The following is a 19,335-nucleotide window of genomic DNA, read 5'->3' on the forward strand; positions in this document are numbered from 1 at the left end:
AGAAAAAAAACTAGTTTTAAAAGTATTTAAAACTAGTTTTTAATATTTCAGTAAAAAATTAAAAAAAAGAAAAAAAGAAAGAAAAAAAACCCAACAATTTATAATTATGTTTAAAAACAATAAAAAATGAACAATTTCTGTTAAATTTTACCCAGAAAGTTGTTTATTCATAAATTAACCCAGCCATAACCATTCTCTTAGTTATCGCTGAAACAGCACTCTCAACGTTAAAAAAACAAATTACCAGCAAATCAACCTTTAAATAAATAAATAAGGAGCGATTCATCAGATAAAATAAATACTAATAGCTTAATATAATCCTATGACATCTTTATTTGGATCCACATCATCCACATCAATTACAAATCAGGAACTCAAGAATGATATTGAAGTAAATATTAATAGATGAGGGTAAAAATTAATGAAATAAGGTGATACAACCACCAGAAGATAGTATTTCAGGAGTATCGTTTTCCCCACAGGCAGAATTTCTTGCAGTTTCATCATGGTATTCATTTTTTCTTGAATGATAAAGATTTAAATTTTTTTAGGGATAAAAAAGTTAAAATATATGAGGTTCAATCATCAGGCCAAACAACGGGAAAGGCAATGTATGAACATCAAGGACATGTTTTGTCATGCTGTTGGTCAAAAGTGCGATTTTTTTTATATAATATTAGTTTTAAAAGACATTATAGGATGGGACTAAAATAGCATCAGTGGGTACAGATAAAGCAGGAATGTTATTTGATTTACATACGGGTCAAAGTATTCAAGTAGCAGGTCATGATTTACCAATTAAATCATGCCGTTTTATTGATGGAGGTAATATGGGGAATATTCTTGCAACTGGATCATGGGATAAAATGCTTAAATATTGGGATTTAAGACAACAACAACCAATTGCAACAGTCCAGTTACCGGAAAGATGTTATACGATGGATGTAATGAATCAATTAATGGTAATTGGGACAGCAGATAGACATGTGTGTGTTATTCATCTAAATAATCCAACGACTATTTTTAAAACGACACAATCTCCACTTAAATTTCAAACGCGTGTTATTTCGTGCTTTATTAAGGCAAATGGCTATGCTATTGGTAGCGTAGAGGGGAGATGTGCAATTCAATATGTGGAAGACAAAGATGCAAGGTAAGATTATTTATTTACTTCAAAAATCCTTTAAAAAAATCCCGAAAAATATTCGGAAAAAGAATCATTAAGTATATCACTTTCTTCGAATTTTTCATGGCAATTTTATAAAGAAAAAGAAACTGTTTAACACATAACTAGTTTAAACTTTTCCTTTCGATGTCATCGCGATTCTACAGGGCTTGCTAATAATAGCTCAAACGTATATAGTGTTAATGATATTTCATTTCATCCACAATATGGAACTTTTGCCACAGCAGGTTCTGATGGAACTTTTCATTTTTGGTACAAATATACCTATTTATTTAAATTTCTCATTATTGCAGGGATAAAGATTCAAAACACAGACTAAAGGGCTTTGCTAATGTAGGTGGAACAATTTCATGTACTGCTTTTAATCGAACTGGTGATATTTTTGCATACGCAATTAGTTATGATTGGAGTAAGGTGTTTTTATTTTTATTTATATAAAAAAATAAACTAATTTAAATAGGGATATCAGGGAAATACTCCACAAACACTTAATAAAATCATGCTCCATCCTGTTGGTGTTGATGAAGTAAGTAAACCATTTTATCTTTTATCTAATTTTTCTCTAGCTTAAGCCAAGAGCAAAAAAAACTACAAGATAAAAATACTACTTATGTCCCTCTTTTATATATGTATATAAAATCTAAACCAATATCATATCATTTTTAAGATTATTATGTATTTTTTTTACTTAATTTTTATATCTAACCCTTTCAGCTTTTTTCTATATATTAGCTCTGATCGATTTTTTTTGCATAAAATCTTAATTTATCAGTAAATAAGCGTCTTAAAATGACTAAAATATTTATATTCTTTCTAATATGGGCCTATTCGCGCATTATTCATGCAGTTTCAGGTTTTCATGAAGAAAAAGAGCCTTTTAAGATCTAATTTATAATTAGTTTCCAACTATTATGTTGAAAATATGCCTGGATTAGTAGAAAATTTGAACTTAAAGTTGTATTCTGGGTAGGGGAAGAATATATAATGAGGATTTATTGACAAGTTAGTCATATTAAAGTGAATGAAAAGAATGAAAATTCGCTTTTCTTTTTATTTGTAGAAAACAGATATATTGTGGATAAACAAAGAACGGTTTATTTAATTTAATATATAATACACTATTTTTATTAATAATCACTAGGTAATTTGGTTAAATGGAGGACCTGGATGTTCTTCTATGGATGGCGCTTTTTTAGAGAATGGACCGTTTAGAATGACTAAAGAAGGGCTACTTTCAGGAAATCAAGGGGAATGGAATGAATTCTCTAACGTTGTTTTCGGTATTTAAGGGTTATTAGCTCTTTGCGTGTCTAAATATGTGTTTAGTGGATCAGCCAGCAGGAACAGGTTTAAGTTATAGTTTACCAGAGAATTATCCACATGGATTATCTCAGGTGAGGATAACATATGGAAAGAAGGAAATTGAATTTATTTTTCAAGACTGTTAGTGATTTCCTTGTTTTTTTAGACAATTTTTTTGAAATATTTCCGCAATACAAAAATGACGAGGTTTATTTATTATTTAATCGAAATTTAGCAGGAAGCTAACGGATAATAGCTTTATATAACAGGAGAATCATTTTCTGGACAGTATGTTCCATATATTGCAAATGCTATTTTGAAAAGAAACGAAGAAAATAATAAAAAAGTAAATAAGAACTATTTTTTATAAAACTGCTAAGAAAAGAAAAGAATTATAACCTTAAAGGAATCCTTATAGGAAATGGATGGATTGATCCTTTAACTCATTATAAATCATATTTGCCTTTTTCAATAAAAAACGGATTGGTCAAGAAGGGTTCTGAACAAGAAGAGCAAATTCAAAAAGCAGTAAAAGATTGCGAACTAGCATTTTCGAAGAAACAACTGAAAGATATTCAGAACTGTGATTCTATTCTTTCAATGATCATTAAGCCTGATCTTAGGGAGGATAAAAAATGTGTTAATATGTATGATTTAAGACTAAAATATCCTTCATGTGATATGAAATGGCCTAATGGGTCAGTGCAGTTGACTTCTTATTTAAGAGTAATTCATTTTATGATTTCTTATAATTTATTAACATTTCAAGAAACCAGAGGTGTTAAAAGCTTTAAATGTCGATAATGATAAAAAAATTGTTTGGCAAGAATGCAATCTACGTTTTACAGAAACATTTTTGAGATATAGTTCCCCTCCATCTATTGAATTGCTTCCATATATCTTAAGTAAAATACAAGTTGTTTTGTATAGGTAATTATTATGTATATAAACTAAATAATTTTTATACTAATAATGTCAAGTGGAGATAAAGACATTATTTGTAATCATCTTGGCACAGAAGATCTGATTAATAATCTGGAATGGAATGGACGCAAAGGCTTTATCCAAGAAGATGGTACTTGGATACCAAGACAAGACTGGATATTTATGGATAAAATTGCTGGATATTACCAATATGACAGAAATTTGACATATATCATAATCAAAGATGCATCTCATATGGTTCCTTATGATAAACCATTGGAAAGTCAGGATATGTTAAATAGATTTCTAGGAATTGACCAAGAAATAATTAAGAAAATTCGTGAATCAAGGGCCAAAAGTGAAACTGGTTCTTTCAATCCTAATTCTAAAAACAATAGTTTGCTTGAAAAAGAAAAAAACGCATGGAAATTATATTATCATATCCTAGCTATTATTCTTGTCTTTATATTAATTGGAACTATTTACTTAACATGGCGCCATTGTAAAAGTCGTAAAATAAATGATCAATATGTTGACAAATTTAATCATTCCGCTGATTCAGAATATTGGAATGAAAATAGATCGCAATATTATAAAAATATTAACACTCCTTTTAATCGCAAAAACGATTTTCACGATTTCGAAAACTATCCAGGCATAATATATGATAAAGCATCTTCTCCACAAACATCTCAAACTAAAGAAGATTCAATTCTAGACTACAACGAACCATTTCGCACAACTCATTGATTATATTCATATTTAAAGCAATACATTTTCCGATGCTTTTTATAATGGAAGTATTCTAATCTTTATATAGAAAAACATATTTCCAAATAGAAAATCTTCAAATTTAATATTTATTTAATACTAAGGTTTTTTAAAAAAACTTTATTCATTTTTACTAGTATATTTTAATTGGTTTATAAGCAAATCTTTTCTATATTTTTAGGAAATAACATAAAGAAAAAATAAAAAGGTTGCTTTTTCTTTTTAACATGATATATTTTTATAAATTAACTTCTAACCTAATTGATCCTAACACTGATATTATTTACCAATATTTATAGCTCTGTACCCTTTTATTTAAAGACCTAAACTCTTATATTTTAAACCCTAGCACTACATTTAAATTTTTCATCAATTTTTCATTTATTTCTCAAATACATAACTATTTATAAAAACAATTTATTTTTAAACACATCTTAAATATAAATCTTAAATAATTTCTTGTACCTTATATACTATTTAAATAACCTGTCTTTAATTCATCAAAGGTCATAGCGATTCGCTGCTTTATATGCATATTCCTAAATATATATATAAATATAAACAAAAACAAACACTAATATAAAGAATAAAATAAAATTTGTATATATATGCTCCATATATTCTATTATATGCGTCATTTTCCCGTAATATATGCATTTTTTTCATATTCTATGCATATTTAATTAATAAAGCTTATCGATTCAAAATTAAATATAAAAGCCCTGTGATCCTCAATTGAAATATATTCCAAACCACATCATGTCTCAGGAACTAGTATATGGAGAAAAAACTGAGCAGGTAAAGCTAATTGATAATAAAAAAAAGAAATATTATAGTATTTTATTAATATATGATTATAGCATATTTCACCAAAAATTGTTCTTGTTTCATACTTTATTTCAGTACTAGGGTCATATACTACACTAGAATTACTAAGACATCGAACATCGGTTCATGGAATATTCAACTGGTAGGTTTTTGAGACTTAGTATATTTTTAATATATAGGTCCCTACTTCTGAGTTCATCACTTTCTATGGGAGGAATTGCTATATGGAGTATGCATTTTTTGGGAAATCGTGCAATTATTCTACATGATGGGGATCCCCAATATCAACTAGAATATAATGCAGGATTTACAGCATTATCATTTTTTCTTCCAGTTCTTGTCTTGCTTTTAGCATATTTATTGACTGGAACGAATGAAAAAGTATCTCCTATACGTATTTTAGGCGGGGGAATAATTGGAGGCCTAGCTATTTGTGGTATGCAGCTATTATTACAGACTATAATTTGAGCCTGAACAATTTAGGAATGCATTATACAGGCCAAGCAGGAATTTCGAATTATATAGCCTTTTATAATATTGGATATGTGATTGGATCGGTGCATAAAGAAATTTCTCATTATCAAATTTTACTAAATATTATCCTAGGTAATTATTGCCATCTGCGCAACGGTATTTACCTTAGCACTTTTCTTTACACTTCAATCTAAATGGACAAATGCATGGTGGAAATTATTAGGATGTTCATTTCTACTCGCTAGTGCTGTTTCAGGTTTTTTTAAATATATTTTCAAAACTTCATATAATTAATATTACAATAAAAGGCATGCATTGGATTGCATCGTTAGGTACAGTCTATCGATATCGTCGTATCACGAATAAAGGTATATCTCAAAAAACAACTATCATTTTTATTGGTGTTATTGTAAATATATATTTCTTGCCTAGGTCAATCAAACTAACATATAATCCTAGTCAGCTACAGCATGTTTCTTATTATTGGCCCTATCGTTCGAGGCAACACGTCGATTAAAGGCTAGAAAAGATCGAGCACAAAAAGTTGTTCTTACACGTGCTATTTTTGATAGTGAAGGAAAGTTATTAGTAACAATCGATGGAATGCTTATTTCTCATGAAATCACTGATACGTATCATAAACGAGTATGTTATATGAAGAAATGTTATGTTAAAACGTAACTAATTCATTTTTTTCAGTCATTAAACGATGAATTCGATGTGGATCATCATGTCTTTTATTGGATTTATAAAGTCAGCCGTGCTTGGAAAAGTGTTATCAATCTAGTTCCAATTATGAAAGATCATGTAAAATTATCAGATCCTTCCGATAACCAACAGATTGATTATTCATTGATCTTTAAAGAGCGATTTATAGTCACTGCAACACGGCTTGCAGAATTGTTACATGAGCCATTACATCAAGTAGGCATCCTTTATGATGGAATTATGAAAACAGGACAAAAAAAGATACAACAATCAAAACATGACAAAGAAATATTAAATCCAATATCAAGAATGTACGGGAAAGGTCAAATGTTGTTTCTTATCAAACATGCAAATCGATCAGAGTGTAATCGATATTTATCATATGGATTCCGATTTGCACCGGTTCATTTAATTCTGGATGGACTTGTTCGTTCACTTCAAGTTCCCCGGGCAGAGATTACAGAATACATTGACAGTATGAGACTATATCGAATCTATGAGGATTCGTATAAACCAGGCATTTATGTCGGCATTTTTATCATCAAAGCACACGTACATCATGGCCTAAAAATTTTGGTAGATAAATTTAATGATTGTATGATACCGTGTAAAATGTTATCACTTAGAATGCTTGACCAGGAACAAATGTCATTTTTAAAATCATCAGAAAATGTAACAGCGAAACAAGTACTTCATTTTTTAACCCAAAATGATCATCCACAAACTTTTGGTTCATCTATGACATTATTTAAAGCAGAATTGAAGGAAGCATTATTGCAAATCAGTCGATATGTCAATGAATATCTTTTTCAAGATGCAATCCTAATTCCAGAGCTCATACGTATCCCATGCTCAGGTCATTATCAAGGAAAACATGCAACCATAATCTTATTTCGTCACATCATACCTATTCATGTTCATTTACAACCTAATAACAATGTTAAATTTATTCCACTTAGTCTTTTCAAAGCGAATCAATGGTCTATTTTAGGCCAGGGAGAAGCATTGTTTACACAAGATATTCGACGTGATTTTTCCCCAATTTTGAAAGATCTTGAACGTATTCGAACATCGCAATCATCTTATCCAATCATTACAACTATACAAAAATCTGAGGAAAACTTTAATCCAACTTTCAATGGAATTACCATTTCCAAATCAGTTAGTGTTTCGATCGAAGATCAGTTCAATACGCATTCACATGGAAACATTACTAATCAAACCGCTGTAGAAACCACTAGTTGCGATGTTTTATGGGTAGATGAAGTACTAAGCGGAATCGTATGGAATCATTAACCCTATTTCCTTCAAACTTTGTAAAAAATTATGAAAAGTATATCAGTATAATAGACTATTTAACTTCTACTTTATCAAACGAATCGTAACTAAAATATATCATCTATTATTTTCATATTACTTAGATCAATATAATAATCATTCTACCTTGTCAAAAATGAAATATCTTCGTCATATACAAACACTTTCTGGTCACGTCGACCGTGTATGGAATCTTTCTCTACATCCAACACTTCCTCTATTAGCTTCAGCATCATCGGATAAAACAGCAAAGATTTGGTCAACACAGAATGGGCGCTGTATAGCAACATTAGAAGGCGGTCACCAACGAAGTATTCGATCTGTTTCTTGGAAGCCTCAAACAAAAGGAGATATTATTTTAGCAACGGCCAGTTTTGATGGAACAATAGGGATTTGGGAGCCAGATTATGAAAATAAATCAGAATGGGAGTGCATGGCAACATTAGAAGGACATGAAAGTGAAGTAAAAAGCGTTAATTGGTCATCGGATGGAGGACTAATTGCAACATGTTCTCGAGATAAAAGTATATGGATATGGGAAGGTTATAATATATATTATCACCTATATATTATTCATCAATTTCTACAGCAGAAGAAGAAAACGAGTTTGATTGTTTATCCATACTTCAAGAACATACACAAGATGTAAAAATGGTCTTATGGCATCCTAAAGAAGAAGTATTAAATTCATATATATAATGTTTCTATTAATTTATTCATCAGAGATTGGCATCAGCATCTTATGATAATACAATTAAGCTATGGAAAGATAACCAAGATGATTGGGCATGCTATGCAAACATAACTGGGCATAACAGTACAGTTTGGTGTATTGACTTTGAAAAAAGATCATTTGATCCAAGACTTGGTATATTAACATGTAATAAAAATTCTATAATCTAAATATACAACAGTTTCTTCATCTGATGATCAAACGATAAAAATATGGAAACGAGAACCCAGAACTCAAGATTATTCGAATATTGCACCTATTCTCGTACCTTTTGAAGAAACCTGGATCGAGCAAACGACTTTACCTAAAGTACATACAGGTACAATTTATTCGGTTTCATGGAGTGGAACGTCAGGAAGAATTGTTTCTAGTGGATCAGATGGAAATTTAGTTATTTACGAAGAAAATAAAGAAGGTTGGACCATTCAAGCTATACAAAAGAATGCACATGATGTATATGAACTGAATTGTTCAATATTCTGCAATATTTCAGAATCCGAATATATTTATACTTGCGGTGATGATGGAAACATAAATGTTTGGGAACTAGAATCCACAAATATATAACTGCATATTACGAAGTATGGGAATACTAGTGCGTTTTTTATAAAATCTAATTAAATATTATAACAGAAACTAGGATGTATATTTTACTAAAAATAAGCAATATAATTTATTAATAGCAAATCGTTTATAATTAACCAGTTTCTATTACATTTTATTATTGTTTTATATACACTTCTCAACAAATTAGTTATACATATTGTTTAAAGCATATGACTTTTCATGATTTAGCGAAGTTTATTTTTTATAAAGATATTACAGGAAAATAGCATGCAGACTTATTTAATGTTTTTTGAAAAACATGGCAATTAAATACATAAAAAAGAAGGTACATTGAATGCATAACATTAACATTTGAAATCAACTAAATTCTTATGATCAATATTAAAATTAAACATAACATATAAAATTTAAAAAGAACAAATATTTCAATATTTAGCAAAATTAATCTTAAGAATAATTTTCAGATTTAGCAATTTATCTTTTCAAGGTATAGACTATATATCTATATATTACATATCTATATTATTTCTTATATAAATTAGATATATTTTTTAAAAAAGATTTACAATAAAAATAACATTTATTAATATAGAGTAGTATCGTCTTAAATACTTTTATAAACTATCATATAAAGTTGTAATATATATGATAATAAAATTTAAAATATTTAACACCTAATAAATTAATATAATTAATGTATGGAGAATTCACCTATAGATATAACATCAAAAGACGATTTTGATGAAAAGCCACTTAGTATTGAAATTTTAGATTTATTAGAACATCTTAAAGAACGAATACAAAATTTAACGTAGGTGTTTAGATATATCTTTTAAAACACAAATAATTTGATTTATCAAGCGAAAAGCAAACGTATCTTAATGAATACTTATCTAAAGAAAAAGATAACTTTAACAAAATTTCAGAATATAAAGATATTATATTAAATGTAAGATATTTTTCTAAAAAAAATTTATAAAATAGTCTAGATTCAAGCTATACCCAAATACATTAGTAAGACAAAATATTTAAAACATAAAGTCAAGTTTTTTGGAGAAAAAATAGATTATCTGTCTGAATTTTCTAGACAGATATATAATAAACGACATGATTTATCAGAACAATGGAAAACTATTAAAAAAATAGAACAAAAAAAAGACATAACAAGGCTTTTAGCACAAAAATCAAATAAAGACAATTCACCACCTGTCGTTACATTAAAAAGAGATGTATCAAAAGTTAAAGATGCCTATATTGAAGACTAATTTAAAGAAAAAAATAAAACAAAAAATGAAAAAAATCATGCATAATATTCATAAGTCAATCATCTCCTTAATAAAAACTTTATTTTTAACTCAAATAGATAGTTTGATAAAATAACAAAAACTAAAAAAAATAAAAAAAATATAAAAAAATATAAAAAAAATAAGAAAATACAAGGAAAATATAGAAACATAGAACAAATAGATAAATTTGAGTTCTTATAAAATCAAAATATTAAAAATAAGGGTTAGGTCTAACCAGACAGTCACACCACGATAAAGATTTAATATTTTGAGAACTATCTTTAAAAAAAATATGGGAAAACCTCAGGGATTAAACGCAGCTCGAAAGCTAAGAACACATCGTCGCAAGGAACGATGGTACTCTTGTTTTTAGTCCTACTTTTTGGTGGGATTTTAAGATTTTTAATAATTTTTCATTAGGTCAGATCAACTATTTAAAAAAAGATTATTAGGAACATTGTATAAATCATCACCATTTCAAGGAAGTTCTCATGCAAAGGGAATTGTATTAGAGAAAGTAGGAGTAGAAGCAAAACAACCGAATTCCGCTATTCGCAAGTGCGTACGTTGTCAATTAATTAAAAATGGGAAAAAAATAACAGCATTTGTACCAAATGATGGTTGTTTGAATTTTCTAGATGAGTAGAAGACCCAAAATATGTATAAATATTACCTTATTAAAATTGGATAGAAATGATGAAGTATTGATTGCAGGTTTTGGAAGAAAAGGAAAAGCCAAAGGTAATTATTTAAACAAACAAAAAGAATGTTTTTGAACAAGAATATTTTATAGGTGATATTCCTGGTGTTAGATTCAAAATTGTCAAAGTATCTGGTGTATCGCTTTTAGCATTATGGAAAGAAAAAAAAGAAAAGCCACGTTCATAAGACTATATGTTGGAATAGAATGTAAAGTTTATGTATTTAATATTTCGTTATATTGAACTTTAAATATAATCTATGTAAAAATGCGAGATAAATAAAGTCGATATTCGTATAATAATAATGAGATATATTTGTATTTATATTTGTTTTTTTAGGTTATTTCCACCCATATATTTTATAGAGATATGTATCATTAGTATATCTTGTTGATTTTTGATAGTATAGCCCAGAGACAAAGATAGCTTTTATAATAATATTTTTCCAATTCTTAGTGATGAAATTGAGGAAAAAACAGAATTTTTATCTCAAAAGTTTAAACCTATCAAATCAGTAAGTAAATTCTCAGAGAATCCTGATATTCAGTTATAAAAATGCACAAAGTCCATAAATCTGAATTCAAGTTAATTCTGAACATAAATTAATAATAAATATAATAAAACAGGATAGAAAGATATAAAAAAACATAGTCAATATGCTTTCCAATGTGATATTAAAATATCACTAGTTGTTTCATCACCCAGTAAGATTTCTATGGCATAAAATCCAACAACCATAAAAGCAGTCAACCAGCGCCAAATTAACACAGATCCCATTTGAATACCAAATATTAATGCATCATGACCATGAAGAGAAAAATGCTGTAATAGTAAATGAGTATATACAGCAATTAAAACACAAGGTGAAAAAGATATTAAAATATTCATGATTCGTGAAGTAAGCTCTTTGTTATCTAGGGAAGGAACATGCTCAACACCTCGATAAACACTTCGTACGGCAGGAACAATAAAAGTAGCAGAATAAAGAACAATTAGACGATAAACAAGTGATATAATAATACTTGGCGTAATAGTAGAAGTAATCGCTTTTAAAAAAAATACAGTGCGCCATAATGCCTTGGGTATCTTAAAAGCAATTGAAGACACAATAGTCGTATAACTATAAATATAAAAATACGTAATAAATTCATTACTAAAAAGCTTTACCTTTCCATAATAATAGGAGGAAAGGGCAAAACTGATCCATTTCTATTTATGTTTTTCTCTTTCAACATATCTCCAGATGGTTGAAGATCACTAGATATCATATACACAGAATACACCAAATAAGCAAACTATTTATACATTTTAATCATACTTTAAATATTTTATATTCAATCATACCAAAAGCGATCCTTCAACTACATTCCCTCGTCCTGTATGAATACTAAATGAGCAAACAAATATAGCACATGTCAAAAGAATGCCTATCAATGTTGCGTTTTGCACTGTTACAATAAGAGATGTATAAATTTGATAAAGAAAATAAAAAGATGCAGAAAGAATCCCCCCTGATCCAGAAAGAAGAAAAATCTATTCATATTATTCCGCTTTCTTCAAAACATTCCACAAATTTACCATCCACCAATCAGAACAATTATTTACAAGCCATTTAACAAATTGCCCAACAGCTTGAATAACAAGTAAAGATGTAAACCCTTCTAATAACGTAAAAATAGGCGTAGAACGTGTCAAAAAGGCCAGCCATATACGCGTACAAATACGTATAAATAATGAAGGCGTAGATTTCTCAGAAATAGTGTCCAGAAAATAAATCATCAACGAAGGAACCATTAAAAATTGACTTAACGTAATAATTTGTACAAAAGGCCTTATTTTTGGGCTTTTTTTCAAAATAGAAAAAAGACAAATAAAAAAATACAATACTTCAAGAGACAGGGTATACGCCTTCAATAAAAATTGTCAATTTTTAATCAATTTTTAATCACTTTTTATACCAATCCAGATATTCGCCCTCCTACATCAAAAGATAAAGGAATGGATAAAATAAGCTAAAAAACTATTAGAAATATGAAATAAATACCTGTCTATATCTTTTTAAAGGCCTACCTGTCCAAAAGAAATAGTTGATAAGAATATTTTTAAACAAAAATAAATAAACCCCATTTCTATCAAAAATAAGCCTTAAAACTCCAAAAAAAAAGCAAAGACCTTAATTTCTATAAAAATTTTTACAATAAATAGAGTTTTTTTTGACAAAAATTCCTATATTTATGAATAATACTTATTTCAAATTTTTATAAAAATCTTAACGTCCGAACATCTAACTATCAAACGTAAAGTTTTTTTGGATTTAAATATTAAGAAATATTGCAAGTAAAATACGAAAAAATTAATAAAAAACACAATATTTTTAAATATTCATATAGTATAACATATATTTCGTTTTTTTCAGGTAAATTTTGGCTAATTTTTTGTAAATTTTGAGTCAAATTAAAAGCGAATCAGATCATTTATTTATCACCTTCTTTCTCTAGTATTTTATCCTGAATAGCAATAGAAATATTAAGAATAAGGAGTATTTAATTATTAATTTAAAGAAATTGAAATGGCAAATAAGAAAATTGGAACACATAATGGGTATTTTTGAAAATTTGATTTATTAAAAATCAAATTAATTTGTAGAACATTTCATGCAGATGAATGCCTTGCTGTCTATATGTTAAGACTTCTTCCAGAGTTTAAAAATTCTGGTTTCTATAAAATGATTTTTCTATTAATATAAGTTAATTATATCAGAGATTATAAGATCTCGAGATCCAGAAGTACTTGAAACATGTGATATTATTGTGGATGTTCAAGGAAAATATGATGGAATAAAATATTTTGATCATCATCAAAAATATTTTAATGAAACATTTTCAGAAAATTTTAAAACCAAACTTAGCAGTTGTGGATTAATTTTTAAGTTTTTTTTTACATTTATTAATTATTTTACGTCTAAATTGGAATTCTAGACATTTTGGAAAGCGTATAATTTCAGAAAGACTAACTTTAGATATAAATCATCCACATGTTGATATTCTTTATGTTAAATTATACGAGGTTATCATGAAAATTGTTATTTTTTAAAAAAATAACAATTGCAGTCTTTTTTAGAAGCACTTGATGCTAATGATAATGGGATTAGTCCATATCCACAAAATATAAGGCCCTTATTTAAAACACAACTCGAACTATCTTCTTTAGTTGCAAATTTTAATCCGTTAAAAAAAATAAATATTTTTATTTTTTTCTGATTGTTCTATAGAAGATGGAATCAGCCTTCAGACGATACTGTTTTATTTAATTTATTCTTAAAAGCAAGTGATTTTATTGGATCAATCTTCCTAGATCAGTTGGATTATTATGGAAGAGCATGGATTGTAGCTCGAGAGTTAATCCTTGAGGCTTTTAAAAAGCGATTTAAATATGATTCTGAAGGAAGAATTGTTGTTTTTGATGAGTTTTTGCCTTGGAAGGTTAATAATATTGGCAAATTATTTTTATATTTAAATAAATAGTCACATTTGGCTCAAATTGAACATGAATTTAACGCAAACGGTCAAATTCTTTATGCATTATATACAGATGGAAAAGATTGGAGAGTACACGCGGTCCCTGTAACACCCGATAGTTTTACAAGTAGAAAAAGTATATATTTCATAATTATAGAAAAGTATTAACTATATTAGATTTACCTGAAAAATGGAGAGGACTAAGAGACAAAATACTAAGCTTGGAATGTAATATAGAAGATTGCATTTTTGTACATGCAAGGTAAAAATAATTATCATTATTAGCGATTACTTATTAACAAGTGGATTTATCGGAGGAAATAAAACAAAGGAAGGAGCACTTCAAATGGCAAAAAAAGCCCTTATTCTTTAAATCCTATATATACGGCAATCTTTAAACAATTATGTAGAATCTTATATAAAATTTTCTTAAATTTATAATATATATAATCACATATATCATTTGTTATAAGCATATTTTCCCCATATTTTACTTTTCTTTTGTGAACATCCCTGCTTTGCTTTTAACGGTCTATAGCTCCATAAAAACCGTATAATCCATAATATTCTTAAACTAAAACAGGAATAAAATGCAGTAATTAAAGTATTATAGATAAAAAAAGTTTTAGATGTCTTTAAGAATACTTCAAAATCTTCATCATAATGATTAATATAAATAAAAAGATAATAAAAAAAAGAGACAACAGTCCCGATAAAAATCAATTTTATATATGTTTTCTAGACAATATAAATATATATAAATATAAAGATAAACAAACCCTCAAAAACCAAGAGCCGGTTGCTATGCTGCATGCTATACCAAAGGAACCTAAAATGGAAGAATAATATGAAAATTTTCCTAAATTTAAAATATTAATAATCATTATTTCAAGAGCCCAAAGCACTGAAATAACTTCATTCCAAGTTAATTTATGCCGACTAACTATTCTTAATGCACGTATAATTAATGGTTCATCATCAAGACTTAAGGCAGGAGAAAAAATAGTTTCCAATCCAGTTGGTTGCTAAACAATTTATTAATAAAAATAATTTTAAAATTGCTTAACTTTCCTCAGGAGCAAAAAACCGTTGAGATGCAATTTCATCATCATCATCATCATCTTTTTGATTAGTCTTAAATATATTAGATTTTGACCGTAAGAAATAGTTTTCTTTTTGGGAGTTAAAACTCCTATTTGACTGTTGAACATTACTATACATAGACGTTTTGGGTGGTAATGGCAATTTTATCCCCTTAGAAAAGCCAAACGATGGATTATTATGCAGAGAAGAATTTCCAATATCCATTTTAAATGGTACTACTTCAGGAGGATCTAATTGCATAAAATCATCACATAAATCTACATTATGTCGACATTCTTCCAGCCTACAATTATTTGACAGAGGAACTGATAAATTTTTATCATTATCAGATGATTTTTTTTCTACCATTTTAAATTCAGTGTTGAGTTTTTGTTTGGAATCAACAGAAAATCCTCTAGAATTCGAATCATATAAACTAATTAAGGCCGGAGGAATAAAGTAGATACATTTAAATATCAATACTAAATGCTAAATCATCAGAAAAAATGCAATTAATACTTAACAATCATACAATTATAGAAATAAAAAAGAGCACAAGACTAATCTCCGAATAAATGGAAGCATCTGATATACGCTCAGATAATATAAATTCAGCAATAGCACGGATAATGTGAATAAATATTTGACATATCTATACCATAATTATTAATAAAATAAAAATGTAAATAAATAATACATAGTAATATTTTTTACCAGAAACACGATGATATGATTTCGAAATTTGTGAAATCCATGTATAATCCCATAAAATAACAAAAATACCCCAAAATATTAATTTTCTAATGAAAAGTTTATAAAGAAATAAACATGTACCAAAAGATACACTTTTATCAAATAATATAGCTACACACTTTGAAAAGCTACGCGTACTCCAAAACGGTATTATCTCATAAGTATTTTTTAAAAAAACGCTTGGAATGAAAAAACCTATATCATCAAAAAAAAGAAATAAAATTTCAAAAATTAACCTAAAATATAATACAAAATAACGAAAACCGTAAAAACCCACCATCCTAAACCACGAAAACTCCATATAAAAAGCTGAACCCATAAAAAAAGGCGAGATTGACTATGTCTTGAGCCATGCATTTTTTTACTACTTAAAAGCCATCCTCCAAGAGTCATAGATTTCGCAATATAGTTTTTCTTTGCCAAATGCTTCTGTATATGAGGAAAACAAAGATCACACACCATAGGATATCGCTCTTCTAAAAACTCCCGATATGAAGGTAATGCAGACAAATAAACATCATAATCAGGATCTTCTTCAGAAGGTAAATATGATGCCAATGCATTAACGATAAATAGATGGTTTTTCATGCAAGTTTGGCAAAATGGCGATAATTCTGTCTGATTTGACGATAATGCTGTATAACGAATATTTAAATGGTCATTCTTATTTGCTGCATAAAAAGGAACATCTTCTGTATTTCCCTTCTATATATCTATATGTTAGCAACAATACTATATCATATTTTCTGGAATTTACACTATCCATATAATTTCTTGCCTGACAAACAAAACAAACCCATTCTCTCATATTTTTTACTTGTTTTTTAGAAAAAGAAGAATTGCAATAAAAACATCTTATTTTATTTGCAGTCTCCTTTGTATTAAAGGGTAAAAAGCCCATTATTTATTCATTTATTTTGAATTTTAAATATTGATCGTTTTATCCCACCGAAATTCAGTATAATTCAATAAAAAAATATGTTTCTTTAAAACATTTATGAACCATAAAAATCAGTAGTTTATAAACTAAAAAATATGTAAAATATATTTTTATTATAAATATAGAATTATACCGAATTTTATATGTTAAAAAATATTTATATAATGATTAAAATAAGTGAATTCGTAGATTTAAAGCTTTAATGATTTTCTATGCATCATATTCTCCATTTTCGAACTTATCAAAATCATAAAATCTAACTTTAATTTCTTTGCCTCCAAATAATCTACCATTTAGAGCATTAACGGCCTAAAAATGTTAAATATTAATCATAATTTCTATCAGAAAAAACCCTTAATGCACTAATTGTATCAGTAAAGAGAACGAATACTCTTACAATATCACTAGCTAAAGTGCTGTTCATATTTTTATATATAAAACATCGTTCAACTTTTCCATACTTGAAAAATTATTAAATATATAAATATAAAAAAATACATACACTTTTATTGCATTCATCACCTATCTCTTGAGACAATTCATCATCCACGGTTTCCAATTCGGAAACATTTGTAAGCAAAATAACTTTGCTCAATTTTCCGAATTTTCCGGTTTTTTCAGGATGATTTTTGTTTATAATTGAACCAGTGTTTTTACGATCCTTTGATTGTTTCACAATCAAAGGATTAACAATTCCATCATTAGATGCACCTAATCCTTTGCCTTTTTCCCATCCATATTTTTTCATTAATCTTTCAGCAAACTTCTTTTGACCCGGCATATTAGAATTAGTTTGAAATCCTAAAGATTCTGGTATCTTTAAATTTTCAGAATCCATAGAAGAAGACATAAATTCAGATGAATTAGTTGTTTTTATATCATACATTTGAGGCTCTCGTATAATAGTCGTTTTGCTGAAAGTTTGAAGATGTTGCTTATCATCAGAAATGGCCAAAGGATTATCCAAAACTTCATGAGACAACTCCACAGAAACGGGGTCTTCTGATGAACTCAAAGGAGGAAAAGACTGTTTAGGTAGATCTATTTCATATGTAGGTTCAGTTGAATAACTTGATCGATAATCAACTTCAACATTTCTATTTTGTGACATTGCAACCCGTCGGGCATATGCCTCTTCAGCAGTTTCATCCAATGAAATAGCAGAAACTGGCTCTGTAGCTTGAGAAAATCCAATTACAGTAGAAGAATGAGAAGGTGAATAATTTGCAGGCGGGGCAAATTGTTCTATTTTAAATTTAAAAAAAAACTTAAAAATATTAAAATACCCATATTTTTATATTTTTCTATGTCATCTGCTTTAGCCTTTCCCTCTTGCTTATTTTTCCAATCAATCATCTCTTGAACCGATTCATCACTCATTTTGTATTCTTCATAATCATTTGGCTTAAAAGGATCATAAGAATCATCCCATGACAATGAAACAGTTTCAAAACTCTTGGTTTTTTTCTTTTTCCCGCGATTTTTTGCTATTTTTCGACTTTCTGTTATATCATAAGATTCATTCAAATCTTCATCTTTATGGCTCCAATAATCCAATGAACTAACATTATGAAAAACTGGATGAGACTTTAAAGGCTCAAATGGTAATGAAACAGAAGATAATGGCTTTTTTACATTTTTTTTAGCTTGTAAAGGTCGACGAATAGGCTGGAATTGCAATGCTATTTTCCATTCCATTAATTGATCAAAACTTAAAAAAAATACTCAAAAAGATACCCGCTGATGTCATACGTCGATGTTCATCAATTTCTTGAGAAATCGTCCCTTTTTTTACCTCTGTTTGTTGAACAACATAAGTTACAGGTTCTCGCTCAATAGATCCTTAAAATTAACGTAAAAAAAACTTGAAAAAAGATATATATTCAATAAAACCTTTATTAATATCTTCCTTACTAGAAAGATTTACATTTATCTTGCCATACAGAGACATTTGGCCTATAATTGATAATATCTTCTCGCCAAGGTATAAGATAAAGGCTTCGATAATGAATATTTTTTTTAAAAAATATAAAGATTCTTAATTAAAATTAATAAAAATTAATACTCTACAAATTCACTCTATACAAAATTTAAATATCAAAATATTAGAATATATATATGAAATATAGATTAATTTCATTATATATAAATTATAATAATATAAAACCCATCAAAAGGTGATATCAGCGGTAAAGATTAGTAAAAATAAATTAAATAAGAAATTAATGAAAGATTTATTCCAAA

At 28.0% G+C, this 19,335-nt stretch overlaps 10 protein-coding genes across 10 annotated transcripts; 7 read left to right on the forward strand and 3 right to left on the reverse strand.

The window, feature by feature from the left end:
* Window positions 1-322: 322 nt before the first annotated feature.
* PNEG_01419 (hypothetical protein) lies at window positions 323-1,785 on the forward strand (the record flags this gene model as incomplete). Its single annotated transcript, XM_007875167.1, has 8 exons — window positions 323-391; window positions 432-508; window positions 552-654; window positions 699-1,153; window positions 1,295-1,438; window positions 1,480-1,600; window positions 1,647-1,712; window positions 1,753-1,785. The coding sequence occupies 8 exons, from the start codon at window positions 323-325 to the stop codon at window positions 1,783-1,785; spliced, it is 1,068 nt and encodes a 355-aa protein (XP_007873358.1).
* Window positions 1,786-1,970: 185 nt separating this feature from the next.
* Window positions 1,971-4,180, forward strand: PNEG_01420 (hypothetical protein). The gene is made up of 10 exons (XM_007875168.1): window positions 1,971-2,039; window positions 2,086-2,152; window positions 2,194-2,278; window positions 2,328-2,466; window positions 2,513-2,580; window positions 2,627-2,695; window positions 2,745-2,834; window positions 2,879-3,214; window positions 3,258-3,418; window positions 3,469-4,180. The coding sequence occupies exons 1-10, from the start codon at window positions 1,976-1,978 to the stop codon at window positions 4,160-4,162; spliced, it is 1,773 nt and encodes a 590-aa protein (XP_007873359.1). The 5' UTR covers window positions 1,971-1,975; the 3' UTR covers window positions 4,163-4,180.
* A 762-nt stretch (window positions 4,181-4,942) lies between these two features.
* Window positions 4,943-7,489, forward strand: PNEG_01421 (hypothetical protein; the record flags this gene model as incomplete). Its single annotated transcript, XM_007875169.1, has 8 exons — window positions 4,943-4,981; window positions 5,044-5,153; window positions 5,191-5,447; window positions 5,495-5,568; window positions 5,618-5,741; window positions 5,794-5,894; window positions 5,945-6,130; window positions 6,185-7,489. The coding sequence occupies 8 exons, from the start codon at window positions 4,943-4,945 to the stop codon at window positions 7,487-7,489; spliced, it is 2,196 nt and encodes a 731-aa protein (XP_007873360.1).
* A 157-nt stretch (window positions 7,490-7,646) lies between these two features.
* On the forward strand, window positions 7,647-8,810 carry PNEG_01422 (hypothetical protein; the record flags this gene model as incomplete). Its single annotated transcript, XM_007875170.1, has 4 exons — window positions 7,647-8,052; window positions 8,100-8,188; window positions 8,234-8,378; window positions 8,425-8,810. The coding sequence occupies 4 exons, from the start codon at window positions 7,647-7,649 to the stop codon at window positions 8,808-8,810; spliced, it is 1,026 nt and encodes a 341-aa protein (XP_007873361.1).
* Window positions 8,811-9,508: 698 nt separating this feature from the next.
* Window positions 9,509-10,075, forward strand: PNEG_01423 (hypothetical protein; the record flags this gene model as incomplete). The annotated part of the gene is made up of 3 exons (XM_007875171.1): window positions 9,509-9,621; window positions 9,672-9,759; window positions 9,800-10,075. The coding sequence occupies 3 exons, from the start codon at window positions 9,509-9,511 to the stop codon at window positions 10,073-10,075; spliced, it is 477 nt and encodes a 158-aa protein (XP_007873362.1).
* A 313-nt stretch (window positions 10,076-10,388) lies between these two features.
* Window positions 10,389-10,984, forward strand: PNEG_01424 (40S ribosomal protein S23; the record flags this gene model as incomplete). The annotated part of the gene is made up of 4 exons (XM_007875172.1): window positions 10,389-10,453; window positions 10,517-10,738; window positions 10,788-10,837; window positions 10,890-10,984. The coding sequence occupies 4 exons, from the start codon at window positions 10,389-10,391 to the stop codon at window positions 10,982-10,984; spliced, it is 432 nt and encodes a 143-aa protein (XP_007873363.1).
* A 464-nt stretch (window positions 10,985-11,448) lies between these two features.
* Window positions 11,449-12,924, reverse strand: PNEG_01425 (hypothetical protein; the record flags this gene model as incomplete). Its single annotated transcript, XM_007875173.1, has 6 exons — window positions 11,449-11,917; window positions 11,965-12,092; window positions 12,142-12,330; window positions 12,376-12,705; window positions 12,756-12,809; window positions 12,868-12,924. The coding sequence occupies 6 exons, from the start codon at window positions 12,922-12,924 to the stop codon at window positions 11,449-11,451; spliced, it is 1,227 nt and encodes a 408-aa protein (XP_007873364.1).
* A 442-nt stretch (window positions 12,925-13,366) lies between these two features.
* Window positions 13,367-14,688, forward strand: PNEG_01426 (hypothetical protein; the record flags this gene model as incomplete). Its single annotated transcript, XM_007875175.1, has 9 exons — window positions 13,367-13,398; window positions 13,444-13,511; window positions 13,558-13,726; window positions 13,776-13,863; window positions 13,908-14,023; window positions 14,069-14,279; window positions 14,322-14,451; window positions 14,493-14,577; window positions 14,619-14,688. 9 exons carry the CDS (start codon window positions 13,367-13,369, stop codon window positions 14,686-14,688), a joined length of 969 nt encoding a protein of 322 aa, XP_007873366.1.
* An 86-nt stretch (window positions 14,689-14,774) lies between these two features.
* Window positions 14,775-17,052, reverse strand: PNEG_01427 (hypothetical protein; the record flags this gene model as incomplete). Its single annotated transcript, XM_007875176.1, has 8 exons — window positions 14,775-15,053; window positions 15,095-15,254; window positions 15,301-15,340; window positions 15,383-15,887; window positions 15,931-16,050; window positions 16,096-16,346; window positions 16,388-16,856; window positions 16,909-17,052. 8 exons carry the CDS (start codon window positions 17,050-17,052, stop codon window positions 14,775-14,777), a joined length of 1,968 nt encoding a protein of 655 aa, XP_007873367.1.
* Window positions 17,053-17,249: 197 nt separating this feature from the next.
* Window positions 17,250-19,062, reverse strand: PNEG_01428 (hypothetical protein). Its single transcript, XM_007875177.1, has 6 exons — window positions 18,985-19,062; window positions 18,829-18,933; window positions 18,378-18,773; window positions 17,594-18,336; window positions 17,444-17,551; window positions 17,250-17,400 (listed from the first exon to the last, which is right to left on the reverse strand). Exons 1-6 carry the CDS (start codon window positions 19,040-19,042, stop codon window positions 17,302-17,304), a joined length of 1,509 nt encoding a protein of 502 aa, XP_007873368.1. The 5' UTR covers window positions 19,043-19,062; the 3' UTR covers window positions 17,250-17,301.
* Between the last annotated feature and the right edge of the window lie 273 nt (window positions 19,063-19,335).

This window comes from Pneumocystis murina (assembly GCF_000349005.2).
Source record: "Pneumocystis murina B123 chromosome Unknown supercont1.4, whole genome shotgun sequence".
Classification (NCBI taxonomy): Eukaryota; Fungi; Ascomycota; class Pneumocystomycetes; order Pneumocystales; family Pneumocystaceae; genus Pneumocystis; species Pneumocystis murina.

Coding starts and splice junctions, on each gene's coding strand:
- PNEG_01420 (XM_007875168.1), top strand. CDS start 1,976: ATGACTAAAATATTTATATTCTTTCTAATATGGGCCTATTCGCGCATT. Junction 2,153..2,193: donor AACTTAAAGTTGTATTCTGG/GTAGGGGAAGAA, acceptor TTGACAAGTTAG/TCATATTAAAGTGAATGAAA. Junction 2,279..2,327: donor TTGTGGATAAACAAAGAACG/GTTTATTTAATT, acceptor AATAATCACTAG/GTAATTTGGTTAAATGGAGG.
- PNEG_01428 (XM_007875177.1), bottom strand. CDS start 19,042: ATGTCTCTGTATGGCAAGATAAATGTAAATCTTTCTAGTAAGGAAGAT. Junction 18,934..18,984: donor TAAGGAAGATATTAATAAAG/GTTTTATTGAAT, acceptor GTTAATTTTAAG/GATCTATTGAGCGAGAACCT. Junction 18,774..18,828: donor TCGACGTATGACATCAGCGG/GTATCTTTTTGA, acceptor AATGGAAAATAG/CATTGCAATTCCAGCCTATT.